Source organism: Eschrichtius robustus, chromosome 4, assembly GCF_028021215.1.
Source record: "Eschrichtius robustus isolate mEscRob2 chromosome 4, mEscRob2.pri, whole genome shotgun sequence".
Taxonomy (NCBI): Eukaryota; Metazoa; Chordata; class Mammalia; order Artiodactyla; family Eschrichtiidae; genus Eschrichtius; species Eschrichtius robustus.
In genome coordinates this window covers 65,290,643-65,305,741 of record NC_090827.1, presented here as the reverse complement: position 1 = coordinate 65,305,741, position 15,099 = coordinate 65,290,643, and the positions used below count along the sequence as shown (strand labels likewise).

The 15,099-nt window shown below is 34.1% G+C and overlaps 1 protein-coding gene across 4 annotated transcripts in view; it reads left to right on the top strand.

Moving 5' to 3' along the window:
- YTHDC1 (YTH N6-methyladenosine RNA binding protein C1) overlaps window positions 1-8,848 on the top strand; it is a 34,741-nt gene extending 25,893 nt beyond the window's left edge. For 2 of the 4 annotated variants that reach the window (XM_068542863.1, XM_068542861.1), the window contains 7 exons: window positions 209-375; window positions 2,894-2,976; window positions 4,224-4,260; window positions 4,357-4,396; window positions 4,505-4,567; window positions 6,081-6,215; window positions 7,841-8,848. In XM_068542863.1, coding sequence (XP_068398964.1) covers window positions 209-375; window positions 2,894-2,976; window positions 4,224-4,260; window positions 4,357-4,396; window positions 4,505-4,567; window positions 6,081-6,215; window positions 7,841-8,065 — 750 coding nt within the window. In that variant the 3' untranslated portion in view covers window positions 8,066-8,848. Of the gene's footprint in view, window positions 1-208; window positions 376-2,893; window positions 2,977-4,223; window positions 4,261-4,332; window positions 4,397-4,504; window positions 4,568-6,080; window positions 6,216-7,840 lie in introns of all 4 variants that reach the window. The other 2 variants (XM_068542862.1, XM_068542860.1) reach the window with 1 other exon arrangement.
- The last annotated feature ends 6,251 nt before the right edge of the window (window positions 8,849-15,099 follow it).

Genomic DNA, 15,099 nt, shown 5'->3' with positions numbered 1-15,099 from the left:
TTTTCCCCTTATACAAATACGTGAAACACTTTTAAAAGGTTTTTTAAAAACCTTTCAAGGAAATTTATCGGAATCGCATATGATCATCAGCCTTGGGAAGGAAGCCTCCAAGTCAATCTGTTTTTGTTCTTGTACATCAGGAAAATACAAGTCTATTGAAAGTTTCTCCTTTTTTTTCATCTTGTAAATTACTACTTTCCTATTCTAGGAAATTGAACTTGAATGTGGAACCCAGCTTTGTCTTCTATTTCCCCCTGATGAAAGTATTGACTTGTATCAGGTCATTCATAAAATGCGTCACAAGAGAAGAATGCATTCTCAGCCCCGGTCAAGAGGACGTCCATCCCGTCGAGAACCAGTCCGGGATGTGGGAAGGTTAGAAACGTTCTTTGGACTGATAATAGGCACATGTATCAGAATAACATGATGGAGGAATGTGATTCGTCAAAAGTTTGTCCTGCGGTAAAGAAGAAAGAGAAAATCCTCAAATCAAGCTGCATGGACTAGTTTGTGGCTTCATTGAGGATTTCACATGGTCACCTTGGTCTCAGTCATTTTTCAAGAGGAAAATGGGGATCTTTCCTTATGCAGAAAAAATTATCTGCTAAAGAGTGATAACCAGTTTAGATTAGATAATAATCTGATAATACAATGTATACCATTGAAATGAGGTAGGCCTTTGTTGCTAAGAACAGGCTAGAAAGGAGGAAGAGGAGGAAGTCTTTATTTGCAAAAATTGTTAATATTTTGTAAAAAGCCTTTTCTTTCAGGTGTGTCTCTGGATAAGCCTTATCAGATATGGGACTTTTATAAAGGATCACTAATATTTTTTCAGAAGATGACGCCTCATTTAGAGGATAAAATATTTTAAGTTATTTTGATATTCAAGAGGAGCATTATTGGGACTATTTCAGATTTTGCCATCGTGATGTGTTAACCCCATTGTCAAATATTGTCTAACTTGTACCCAGTGAATTCACACATCTTGCTGAGCTTCTGAAAACAATAGGTTCTCTCCAAAGGGGATCAAGTGGCCCTGGGAGACCCGGCAACAAACCAAAAAGAAGGGCTGTTGCTGTGTCTGTTTACAGCTTTTCCAGATGCTGGCAGTACCTGTGGACTTAAAGTGTTTTTTAGAGGATCGCCATGGTTATTGATCACTACTTACGAACTAAACAGCATTTTCCAGGAAAAGGGGGTTTAACTTGTTGCAGAATTGGAGAAGTCTTTGCAAAGGACTGATTTATGCCCTTCTACCCAACACCTTCCCCTGTATAGATATGCATACAGCTAAATCTAAAATATTCTGCTAAAGACTGTTGGATGTGTGGTTGATGGGATGAAACCTTTGGTTAAGTTTCCTTTTGGTGGAAACATCCTGTGGTAGGTACAGATAATCCAACAAGAGTCCCCATTTCTTTGAGCTTAAGAAGGACACTGTCAAGTAGGTAGGAGGAAACCTGGCAGAGCCCCCTTATTTTTGGCTTAAAAGGACTGAGCACCGAGATGTCTTTTGAAGTTTTAAGCTAAGAGGTTTCCAGTGCAATACAGTACATACAAGTGAAGTTTTTACCTCAGTTTTGCAATGGACTGTAAACTATACTTACACTACACCTTCTCTCAAGCCTGCCAGGGCCTCCATATTTGTATGTGGCTTACAGCTTAAAGTCAGTAGTTGGACTACTTTATGAACTGTTACTATCATGTTTTATACCGGTCGTAAATGCACTCCCCAAACTACAAGAAAGCGGTATGTTTATTTTTTTAAACCAGCTTTTAATTTTCTTAGTCTTATTTATTGTAGATGCAACTGTTTTTATTCTGTTGGGGGGTTTGGGTTTATTGCAGCTTCGTAGTTTGAGTGAACTTGTGTTGCAAAAGTTAATGAAAGCAGTTGATAATTCAGAGAAATAGCTGGAAAACTGGTGATACCAGGTTATTATGGAGTTTTTTACATTAAGGGTAAAAAGGTGTATTTATTATTACCTTAAAAACTTGGATTTTTGTTTTTCTTTTGTGTAGCTCTTTATTAAATGCTAAGTAAAATGAAGTGTATTTAATGATGTATTTACATTAACCATTGAGATTTATGGAAGATAGTGAAGAGCAGCCCTCTGCAGATAGTAAAGTTGTCACCTTCTAAAGAATACACTTTGAACTCGTTTTATGAACTCTGTTAAAACTCTGCCCCATTACGTGCCAGTTTTATTTTAAGGCATTGTCTCTAGAAAAAATTCCCATAATTCCTAAATGTTATTAACTTTAGAAATTGGTTTTTCAAAGTATTAAGATTTTCAAAACTTTTCTGTAAAGTCACTTTTAATAAGTATCAAATTTTCTGTACGATCATGTGAAAAGTGTAATTTTGTGCAAAGCAGGAGAAAAATATTTAAGAAATTCTTAATTTTCTTTAGACTTAGCCTAAAATGACATTAATACCTTTACATATATAGATTTTAGAGTTACCTGTTGTGTAATGATGATAGTCTTTTTCCCCTTCTTTTACCTGAATGGAGACTTTATTTGGGAAAGTGTTTTAATTGTTAAACTGGATATTTATGTTAGTTTGAGGGCAGCTCATTTACTTTTGTTTAGATTACTAAAATGTGATTTACGTATTTTGAGCAGATTACTCTTTGCAAGTGTCTCATCATAGTATGAGGATTACAGAGAATATCTATTCCAGCGATACATCTAAGGATTGGTGTATAGTAATTACTTTGACGAGTTAAAATTTAGAAATTTTAAGATATTTGCTCACCAAAAATTAGGGTGTTATTTGAAAGGAAATAATGAGCTTTTTTGTGTGCTTATTTCTGTCAGAAACACTTGCTTTGCTGTTTGTTCTCCCAGCAGTTTTTGGTTTAATTTCTAATGTGTCTAATTTGTGTAGGCGTCGACCAGAAGATTATGATATTCATAACAGCAGAAAGAAACCAAGGATTGACTATGCCCCTGAGTTTCATCAGAGACCAGGTTAATATTTTATAATCCTGCGGATATTTGACTTGAAATTATTAAAAACAACAACAACAACACAAACTTCTATCATGACCCTATAGTTTTAAAAATGAGAAAACTTTAGGATGTGACTACTTAAACCTTAGGAAATTATTAATCACGTAGTAATTCCTCTACTTTGTTAAGGTTGTTTATTCTAGTGTGACTCATTATCATAATCTGTTAATTACCTGAAATTACTAATTTATCATTATTGCACAAATGGAAACTGCACTTGTGCTTTTAAGATTAAATGTAGTTAGGGAAGGCAGTGAACTTACACTCTATTAAGCTTTTTATTCCCTTTGATACTTAGTATTTCATGTGTATACAGCTTTAAATGGAAGCTGAAATTATGCTATATTTTTCTAAATAAAAATACCTTTGACATCATTTTTTTAGAGAGGAATGGGGAATGCTTGGTTTAATCTAAAAGCAGCTTTTCAGTTAGTCTTTCCCTTACTGGAGTTGAAAAAGGCAAAGTGTATTTAAGAGAAGATATTTATTTAAAACAGTCAGTGATACCCTTATAAAAATTAGGCAGTTTGGAAGTTGGTGTTAGCATTACAGCACTGTATGTGACAAGTGGCTTGATAAGCCTCATTCTTCTCCAAAATGGAATATTCCAGAGAGTAAAATTAAATTTTTCCCCAGTAACTTGGCCCCTCAGATTTTTTTACATTTTTAATTTACTGAGTACTTAGGAAAAGAAGGAGGGAGAATATTTCTCTTATTACCGTGGTTCTTTCACTTATTGATAAAATGTATATATCTTCATTTCTGCAACTTTTGTTAATTTTGCTTTTCTCCCTGTACATTTGCATTTTTTAAAACTATGGTTGACTTAGCAAGGCTTGTGTATACTCAAGGTAGAGGTAAACGTTTGTTTTAAGGAAGACCTGTTATGGTGTCCTCAAGATAATTCCTCTGCCCTTACCTTCCTTATGGTGCAGCATGAAGAAATTTCTGTCTAGCAAGAATTGGGGTGTGAATTTAGAAGATCCATATGAAAATCTCTCTAGCAGTTTATAATTCTGTGATATCAGTAAGTTATTTAGTTACTTTTATCATGTAATCTGAGAAGAAAATCTGAAAGTGGAATAATACAATAATAGCATCACTATTATTTCATGGGAAGAATTGAATTGAGTGGTAAGGTTTAATTATAATGCCATAATAAAAAACACATATTTGATATACTAAAATGCTTGATGTTTAAACAGGGTATTTAAAGGATCCACGATACCAGGAAGTAGATAGGTAAGTTGGGTTCACTCTTGCTAAGTTTTGAATTACATTCTTGGAACTAGTTTATGAATTACCTGAATTTAGTTTCACAAATCTTATTCCCAACAGACGGTTTTCAGGAGTTCGCCGAGATGTGTTTTTAAATGGGGTAAGCATCTAGCTTTTTAAATTTAATGTACATAAAATCTGTATCTGATTTATTTTGTAACTTCTGGGCTTTTTATTTATTTATTAACATTATCATCTTTCATTTTAGTCCTACAATGACTATGTGAGGGAATTTCATAACATGGGACCACCACCACCTTGGCAAGGAATGGTTTGTATTATTCTATTTTTGCAAGTTATTTAACTTCATTTGCAGTTCCATACATGTTGAGTGCCTACTTGGAATATGTTACAGTTACCCATTAGGAGACTTAAAATACGTATCTTTGGTGATACATACTTGCATGCTGTTTTTAAAACTAAAGGCTAATGAATGATTTGATTTTTATTAACAGTACTGGCTTAATTGATGAGTATTATGATTTATTATTGTAGTGGCTAGTAGTGCAAACTCTTCGGGGTTCAAATACCTTCCCTTCTCAGCTCTGACCTTGGACAAGTTTCATAATGTATTTTTTTCTTATAGTTTTCCTTATCTGTAAAACTCGATAAGCATCCATTCATTCTTTGGCTCATCAAACTAATATTTAGTACCTACTCTTTGCAAGCACTGTGCTTGCTCTGGGTATATGTTGGTGGATAAATTGGACATTATGTCTTTCCTTTTATGGCTTAAAATTTAATGGAATAGTCATTAATGTCATTTAATGTCAACCTCAGGATTGTCAAGAAGCTAAATATACAAAATACATGTTAAGTTTAGCATAGTGCCTGACCCTAATATTCAGTAAATTCTCTATATTAAATAAGGTTAATTAAACCCTGTTCCTAAACTTTAATTTTTTTTCCTTTCTTTAAGAAAACTGGATATTCTTAGAATATATCTTAAGGTATTGAGGATAGCTGAAGCATTAATCCCTAAAAAATAAAAAACTTGGAAGTTTAAGTAGTTCTGATTGTTTCTTACCTTTTTTATCTTAAATGCTGCCTGTAATGTGGCATTTCCATCTGACTTTTGTTTCACTTAGGTACTCTGTACAGATAGATGAATTATGAGATTTCTTTCCTTTAGATTCTAGGAAATTAAAGAAAATATTTAATAATATTATCTTGGCACTAATTAGGGGGAGAAGTACCTTTGATTTTCCATTATTCATTTTATAATGGCATTTAAAAGTTCATTAGCCCCTGAGTTTTTGTTTTTTTTTTTTTAAGAATACATTTGTGCATAGTGGTTAAGATGACTGATTCTAGAGCCAGAATGCCTGATGTTGTGTCTAACTTCCACCCCTTTACTAGCAGTGTGATCTTAAGCAGGTTACTTAACCATTTGGTGCCTCAGTTTCCCTTTTGTAAACTAGGATTACGTAATAGTACCTATCTGTAGGGTTGCTGTGAGAATTGGCCATGTAAAGTGCTTAGGACAGTGCCTGGTCCATAGTAATCACTGTGTAGTGAGGGCTCGCTATTTTTATTAGTATGTAAATGGTATGTATAAAAGTATAAATGTTAAATTTTGGAAGATATGTAATTAGAGAGTTTATTACACACATTTTCAACAAGCAAATAGGGTATTTTGAAGAATCCTAATGCCATCAAAGTAAATGGCTTGTATAGAATAAATTATTTGTTTGGGATGGGTCGTTTGGGTAGGGGAATTCTAAGAATGGTTTGTTTACAAGGATGTTTGGTAGATGCTTATGGAAGTGGTTTTCTTTTCTTAGACTCCTTATCCTGGAATGGAACAACCTCCACACCATCCTTACTATCAGCACCACGCTCCACCTCCTCAAGCTCATCCCCCCTACTCAGGACATCACCCAGTACCACATGAAGCAAGATACAGAGATAAACGAGTAGTAAGTGAATGAGAAGGCAAAAGTATGAGGGAACTACTTAGAATTCTGTAGATAATTTGAATGTGAGGGATACCAGATTATGTTGAGTGGTAGATGGTTTCATATTCTTATTGAAGGCTGTTTTTGAAGTAATTCACAACTTGTTTTTATTAAAAATGGCTAGTCCCTTTGATTATTTAAGCAGACTATAGTTGAGGTTGAGATTTCTGGGTCTTCAGTATAGTAGTTGGGCCGAGTTTATTAAATGTTACACACACACACACAATGGGCTGAGTTTATTAAATGTTACACACACACACACACACACACACACACACAGACACACACACACACACACACACACACAATGACTCTGTGCTGGGCCACATAAACATCCTTTTATCTTCCCACATGATGAAGAGCATGCATATCTGAGAGGACCAGTCAGAGCAGTAGTTTCCTAGCCTATCTTTGAGATACTTTTCATCTGTCATTTATTTCCTTATCCTCATAAAGATACTAATCCTTCAAAATAAAGTCATACTAGGATCTTTAATGTTCGGTTAAACAATTTGAGAATCCTAATTGACTAATAGACTTTAATTTAGTAGTGTTTTTTTTGGTTTGTTTTTTCAGTCACAGAAGAAGAAATATGCAGTCTATGTATGATGAAATCTTAGTTGACTAGCTGGGTTGTGTTTTTAAAAATGCCTTTTGTAAATGATCACATTTTCAAAAAAGGAAGTTCTTAGATTCTTTTATCAAAATGTACTTTTAAACAAGTTCTATTTCTGTTGCAGCTTTTTTGTTAGTATATATGTATATATTTCATACTTAGGTAATATTCACATATTTATTATATGTGAAAGGTAGTGTGGAATTGTTTTTGAACCTTATATTCTATATATTTAAGCTGACTTTTGAAGAGACCAAGTTCAGTAAGTAAAGAAGAATTGAGAACTAAGAGTAGAAATCTAGAGCAGGGGTCAAGCTTAGAAAAAAATATCCACCGTAACAGCCTTGCACCTCAGTTGCTTACCTTACCCTTTGTTGTCCTCCTCAACCTTTTGTGTATTATTAGCTCTGTGTGGAATAGACTGTACAATCTTACTGCAGTACATATTTTCTTAAAATTCTGTCAAATTCCATAAATTGTCATTAACAGTGATTTAGTTTGAAAAAAAATCAGGAATGGAAGAATTCTTAATTTCACCTTTAGAGGGCAGAGCTGGTTTGGTTTAGTTTGTAGACTCAAAGGAGGAAAAATAAGTATAGCTCACCTGTTGCAGAAAAACATTGATGACATTTAGCGTAGTTGACAGCATGTATTGATGTATTGATCATGTGGTTGATGGTCATCATTTGGTGATTATTTTCGTATAAATCTTAATAAAGGGATTGGATGGAGAAATCATTAAAGTTAAATAGAAAACTGCATGAAGTGATTTTTTTAGTGAGATTTGAATAATCCTCTGTTGTAGGTGTCTAATTAGTAAGACATCAAAATCCTTTTTCTAAACAATGTCAGAATTACATTCTGTGAATTAATGAATAGGGCATTTCTTTATATTCTCTCTCTACAATAAAGGGACACATAAATTCCATTTGATTTTTGACATACCTTACCCATTTTTTACCTTTTCTAGCATGATTATGATATGAGGGTGGATGATTTCCTTCGTCGAACACAAGCTGTTGTCAGTGGTCGGAGAAGTAGACCTCGTGAAAGAGATCGGGAGCGAGAGCGAGACCGCCCTAGAGATAACAGAAGAGACAGAGAACGAGATAGAGGACGTGATAGAGAAAGAGAAAGAGAGCGATTATGTGATCGGGACAGAGACCGAGGGGAGAGAGGTCGATATAGAAGATAATGTGCTTTTGGAAGCACTGATTGTTTAAAGATAAAAAGAATCTTGTATTTTTCTTTTTGTGTGTGTTTACAACTAGTAAATTTATTTTCAGCTGTCTACTTAAAGTTCATTGTGTAGAAGGATTTATTATGACCCTCTTTGTTCCAAGCATGCAGTATAATAAGAACTGGAAAAACTCAAATCCTCCAAAAAATGCACAGTTGACAATTTGAGTTGAGACTTTTATTGGGGCAGAATGGAACAGTCCAAGAATGTAGATATTGATTCAGTCTCCATAAATGTTCATCTACATATAGTATGTTCATCCTAGAGTTATTTTTTGTTTGTTTTCTTTCTTTTGGATCTTGATTGACGACTGCCACAATATTTTGCTTTGATGTATTTCTAAATGTAGGTGCACACGGTTCAGTAAAAATAATGCTGCTATCAAGTATGCAAATATTGAAATACGATGGTTTGACTGTATGGCAGTGTTGTAGCAGCCTCTTGGATTCTCCTTTTCCTTCTTTTTTTTAATCTTAAAAAAGGTCACTTTTTATGTTTCTTCCGTCTTCAATGATGAGAGCAATATTAAGAAGACATTGCTATCTAATTTTTAATCTTTTTAGATAAAAAATTCCTATGTTCAGTAGCATGGTTGATGCTATTGTTTAGCCTTCCCCTCCAAACTGTATACATTGGCTTGGAATGTTCACAACTTGCGTGTGTGGCAGCGGAAGATAATTCCCATATTCTACATTGCTACTGTTTTGTATAAAATAAATTGGTAAAGATTGACACTTATGTCTTGTATTTCTTTCTTGTCTGGATGCAAGTGTGTTTCCTTATATATTAGTGGACATAAAAGAATGCTTTGTGTTCAGGAATTGTGGGAACCCCATTTGTCTTTTTTTGCATATTTTATCAGAAATGATTAACCTAGGTCAATTATATTAAAGGCTTATTACTTCTATTTCTAATATAAGAACTAACGGTACACAGTGGAGTTTCGTTAGTATTTTGGTTAAGTATTCATCTGATAACATTTTTGTATCTACTCTGGTTATAGGATTGTTTTCTTTTTTCAGGTTTTGTGTTGGTTTGTGTGTAACTTTGATAAGTTAGCTACTTTAGGTATTTTCTATTTTACTTTTAGAATACACTTTTAAAATTTAACCCTCTTATAGTTACTTATTTTAAGTTAAGTTAATCATCAGTCCCTCTCAGTAGTAACAAGCTGTATAAAATACAGTTTATGAGAGATTTTTTTTGTACTTTGAGTTATACCTATAGTTTTGGCCTTTGTTATGTTGAATATTTATTTGGGATATTTGAATATTTGACCACATTTTTTTGTTTTCATACATTGTCATAATTGTGTTCTGTACCAGATCATGATTACAGTTTTATATTTATATTAGTGTCAAAAGAACACAGGAACTTCACTGTTGAAGGATATTTAAAACTATCAGTTTACTGCTTTCATATTCTCACCGATATTTAGAATATTTTTCCATTCACTTACAATTAGTAGGTATATTTACCTATTTCAAAAATAAAGCATAAGGATTTATTTTAAATCTGCAGTGTGGTAGAGAAGAAAGAACATTTAACTGTATTAGGAAACCTGGGTTCTAATTTCAGCATTGCCTTTGATTAAACCAGTTGGTAATGTATGGTAAGTCATTTCACTGACATTTTGTTTGTATTCATCAATATGTTTTGCAAGTTGATATCTAAGGTTTTCTTTTCAAGTTCTTAAACTCTGAAGAATTTCTAAAATGTAGAGGAATCACCAAAAATGTTACTTTATGAGATAAGTAGGTAATATTAAAGTCATCTTTCTGAAATAATCATAGTAATAATAAAATATACATCATGTTGAGCACTTTGTATTTAAAGTCACTTTGTGCTTTCATCTTCATATAGCATCTCTATTTTTATACATGGAGAGACAGGCCCAAAGAGGTTAATAATTTGTTCAAGATTATAAAGGTGGTAATTGATGGAGCCAAGATTCCATCCATATATTTCATCCAGTTTGGTGTTTTTGAAGAAGCCATCTCATCATTTGGAAAAAGTAGAAAATAAATATTTTAAATGATGGTGCTGCGTTCTACTAAGGATATTAAACGTATTTCAAGCTTCCTTATTAAAAGTGTCCAATCACATGTTAACGTGTGCTTTGTATTTTAGGTGTTAAGATGCTTAGTATCTAGTTAATCTATTCTAAAAAGCTAACATTTATTGATTTCTTACTATGTTATCACGTATTATTCTGTATACTTAATGTTAGCTGATTTAATCCTCACAATAACTGGTTTTTCTCCTCCTGATTTTTTTGAATGAAAAAACTGACAGGAATGTGGTGTGAAAGATTGAATGATAATTTGTTTTCCTATGCAAAGAAATCAAGATAATAGAAGTGTAAAATGGAAATTTTGATTAGGTATTTGAAGACATTTATGACAGCCTTCCTTATTGTTGAGAAGCATAGTTTCTTCCATGTATTCTACAATATTGACTGTAAAAATCTCTACATCAGCAACATGTTCAAGTCAAAATTCAGTTATTCAGACTGGTTTTCTTTTTTTGTTTGTTTTGGCAGCATGGGATCTTAGTTCCCTGACCAGGGATTGAACCTGGCCACTGCAGTGAAAGCACCAAATCTTAATTAACCACTGGACACCAGGGAATTCCCTATTCAGAGTTTAGAAATTCAGGGTTTTTATTAGGTGGAGTAAAAATTCAAGGGAGGGAAATTTAATTCAGGTATGTCACTTCTCTTTTGGCTTTGCTTTCCTGTATGATGACTTTATTCTCAGGCATAGTCTTTTAAGTATTCCAAAAATGGCCATTACCATCTCCAGGCTTCTATTATCCATATAGTTCTCAGTGTCAGAAGGAGAGAGACCATTTTTTTTCCAACAAGTTTCCATATCAATTCCACAAAAGAACTCTGAATAGCCATGCTGGTTTCATGGAGCCAGCTCTGACCCAGTGTGTGTGTCCAGGGAAATGGTGTTCTTTGACTAGCCAGCGTTGGAGGCAAGAGAAGCTGGGGATATTGTCAGTGCCACTGGAATTACATCAGGAGGGACCGTTGCCAAATGACATGGACAAGTAGATAGCTGTTAAATGCATGTTCTCTCATAGAACTAGCATCTCTATGTCTGACTTTTCACTCAATGTTTTGTCGTCGTAGGCATAGCTTCCTTCTGTTCCTGGATGTCTCTTTTCATCCTGCTGTAGAATTCCTTGGTCACTCACCTGAAAGACGTAGATCCTGCTTTGTCATATCACTAAAATTATGATCTTAAGGCATCGATGTATGTAATAATAAGGAAATATGAGTTGTGGCCAGCATTTGACTGACTATGCTAGAGTTCCCTGACCCCAAGGTAAGGGTGACTGTTCACACATGGGTCATTTTATCTCAACTTTTAAAATTTTGTGTGATTTGGATAGAAAACATTCCAAATGTAATTTGATGTACGTATTAAAAATTGAGGCACATGTGACACTATTCATCCAAACCTTTAGACTTCAAATTCCTTGTACTAGGAATAGGTATCTTAGAACTTAAAACAATTCATAGTATTCTATCCTCTGTATTATGGGTCATTAAGTTTTTTCTCCTTTTCATGCTTTTAAGTCTTATACTTCGTGTTTCCCTTTCAGTTTCTTCTCTATGTCCTAAACTTGTCTATGACATCTGAAAGACTATTCAGTCCTACAAATGATATTCAGGGTATAACAGGTCAGAAAACTGTTCCAGATCTTGGCGTCCACTGAACTCACTCAAAGGAGCTTTGTTTTTAAATTACGTGGCAAAAGACAGGAGGCTGCAGTTAGCCTCAAATAGTTTTCAAAGGACTCAGTGATTTTGGAATGTGAGCTCAGTACTTTTGGTTGGAAATATTCAATCAATTGGCAAACAACTGGCTTATAAGAATGCAGAAATTCCTACTACCCACTTCATCTGTAGTGGTTTTCAGAAGTGGATGAGAATTTTGATACAAAATTAGGAAATGTAAGTGGTTTTTATGGGAACATACTATTTAGATTAAAAGTATTTCTTTTACTATGAGGGTAATTGTATTTTTCCTCTGTAACTTCTGAGAGTTTTTAACTGAAGTCTATGGAGACAGAATATTATTGGGATTAATTTTAAGCTCAGAATAATTTGTTTTTTATTTTTGTTTTCAAAGCTAAATGCACATAAAATATATACTATATATAAACTTCCTTTTGGGATTTTGGATAAGGTTAAATCTCCATTTGTGTCATTTCTTATTTCAAAATCATCCATATTCTGTAGTAGAAAAACTTGTACAAGAACTGCTTACTTGGTAAGCAGACCTCTGTAGAAACGTACATTATCTGTACTATAGCAGCTGTTTTTCATCACTGCAGTGAGGTCATATAGCTTGAGAGGAAATTTGAGAACAGATCCACTGACTCATTAATAAATTCTAAATAATTGTTATAGTGAATGGTACTGATTTCTTTCATAGCCTCCATTCATTGTTTTATCCATCCTAACAGTTCTTCAATTATCACTCAAGTATCCCACCCTGCTAGAACCCATGTGATTCAGGATTAGTTGGCCCCATCCTCAGAGAGTGGACTTGATTGGCCAGGGTTATCCCATTCCTGTAGGAACTCATGGATCAGGGCATGGCATTCCTTTTGCCAGGACTTGGCTTAAAATTAGGCAGTTTACCATACTTAGGCCAATGAAATGCCATGGGAGTTTTTCTGAGAATTTCTGGGAAACGTTTGCCTGCTCTTCGGAGAGAGTCACTGAAATAGATACTTTTTCATCTCACGGGACTAAATTATGTGAGTGTGAAGTGTGGAAATGTTTTAACTATTTTGCCAGCTTCAGGGAACTGGTTTAAGGATAAATCCAACAAACAATAGGACAACGCGTTCTGTCTTGCATCATAGAATAGGGTAGAAATTTCTGTAATCTTTGAGGAACTTTTCTACTTCACTGGGCCTTGAACCAAAGATGCTGTAAGTACAGTCAAGGATTTACAGAAATAAGGAAAAATCATTGGGAAGAGGTCATAGATCTGAGTAAAGCAGAGGGTGAGTGAGGGTGCAGGATCAATATGGGCAAACAGATCTTGATAAAGTACATTTCAGCTCATGAAAAAGTGACACAGGGTTATGCTTTGCACTTGAACTCATCTGACCCAAATGCTGGCGTGGGGAAAAGGTGCTCAGAGCACATTGGAGTTTATAGTAAAAATCTGGTGAAGGGAGAAAAGGGAAGGGAGAAATTTAATGATGTTACATTTAATCTTTACATCATCTCTCTCCGGTAGGCACTTCAGACTTTATTGCTAGTATGCAACAAAGTCAGGCTTTGAGCCACATTGTTTTAACTCAGTAGCCCACAATCTTCTGAGAGGAGGAAGGAAGAGCTTATTTCTCCTCTGTTTGGGAATGTGTTTCCTGGTGCAATCTGGCAAAAGAGTCGAGATATGTTGATTAGGAATGAAGGAAAAAAATATCAAAATATTTTTTAAAACATTTAAAAATTTTAAATTCATTTTAATTTGTTCTTTAATTGAAGCATAATTGAAATGTAACATATTAGTTTGAGGTGTACAACATGATTTGGTATTTATGTATTGTGAAATTATCACCACAGTCAGTTTAGTTAACACCCATCACCACGTAATTTTTTTTCTTGTGATGAGGACTTTTAAGATTTACTCTCAGCAGTTTCCGCATATGCAATATGATGTTAGCTATAGTCACCATGCTGTTAAAATTACATCTCCATGACTTGCTTATTTTATAACGGGATGTTTGTACCTTTTTACCCCTTTCAGCCATTTTGCCCACCTCCACCACCCGCCACCTTTGGTAACCACCAACCTATTTTCTGTATAAAATTTTTGAGCTTTATAAAATTTTTACTTAAAAATTTTTTCTTTTAGATTCCATCCACATTTAAGTGAGATTGTACAGTATTTGTCTTTGACTTGTTTCACTTGGCATAATGCCCTCAAGGTCATCTGTGTTGTCAGAAATAGCAAGATTTCATTCTTTCTTTATGGCTGAATAATATTCCATAGTGTGTATGCCACACTTTCTTTATTCATTCAGACATCAGTGGACACTCAGGTTATGTCTGCATCTTGGCTATTGTAAATTTGCAATGAACATGGACGTGCATATATCTTTTTGAATTAGTGCTTTCGTTTTCTTTGGGTAAGTACCCAGAAGTGAAATTGCTGGATAGTATGGTAGTTCTATTGTTTAGTTTTTTGAAGAAACTACATACTGTTCTGCATAGTGGTTGCACCAGTTTACAATCTCACCAACAGTATAGGAGGGTTCCCTTTTCTTCATATCCTCACCAACACTTGTTATTTCTTGTCTTTTTGATAATAGCCATTCTAACAGGTGTGAGGTGATATTTTGATTTGCATTTTCCTGATAATTAGTGATCATGAGCACTTTTTCATGAACGTGTTGGCCATCTGTTTCTCTTCTTTGGAAAATAGCTATTCAGATCTACCATTTTTTAATTGGATTTTTTGGGGGTTTTGTTTTTTTGCTATTGAGTTGTATGAGTTTTTTTAATATATTTTGGATATTAACACCTTATCAGATATATGATTTGCAAATATTTTCTCCCATTCTGTAGGCTGCCTTTTCATTTTGTTGATGATTTCCTTTGCTGTGCAGAGGCTTTTTAGTTTGATGTACAGGCATACTATGGAGATAATTGCAGGTTCAATTCTAGACCACTGTAATAAAGCAAATACCTCAGTAAAACTAGTCACATGAGTTTTTTGGTTTCCTGGTGCATTTAAGTTATGTTTACACTATATTATAGTCTATTAAGTGTGCAATAGCAATACGTCTAAAAAAACAATGTATGTACCTTAGTTAAAAGAACTTTATTGCTAAAAAATGGTAACCATCATCTAGCAATGCAAGGTTGCCATAAACCTTCAATTTGTAAAAAAAAAATGCAGTATCAGTAAAGCATATTAAAGGGTAGTGCAATAAAACAAAGTTGCTTGTAG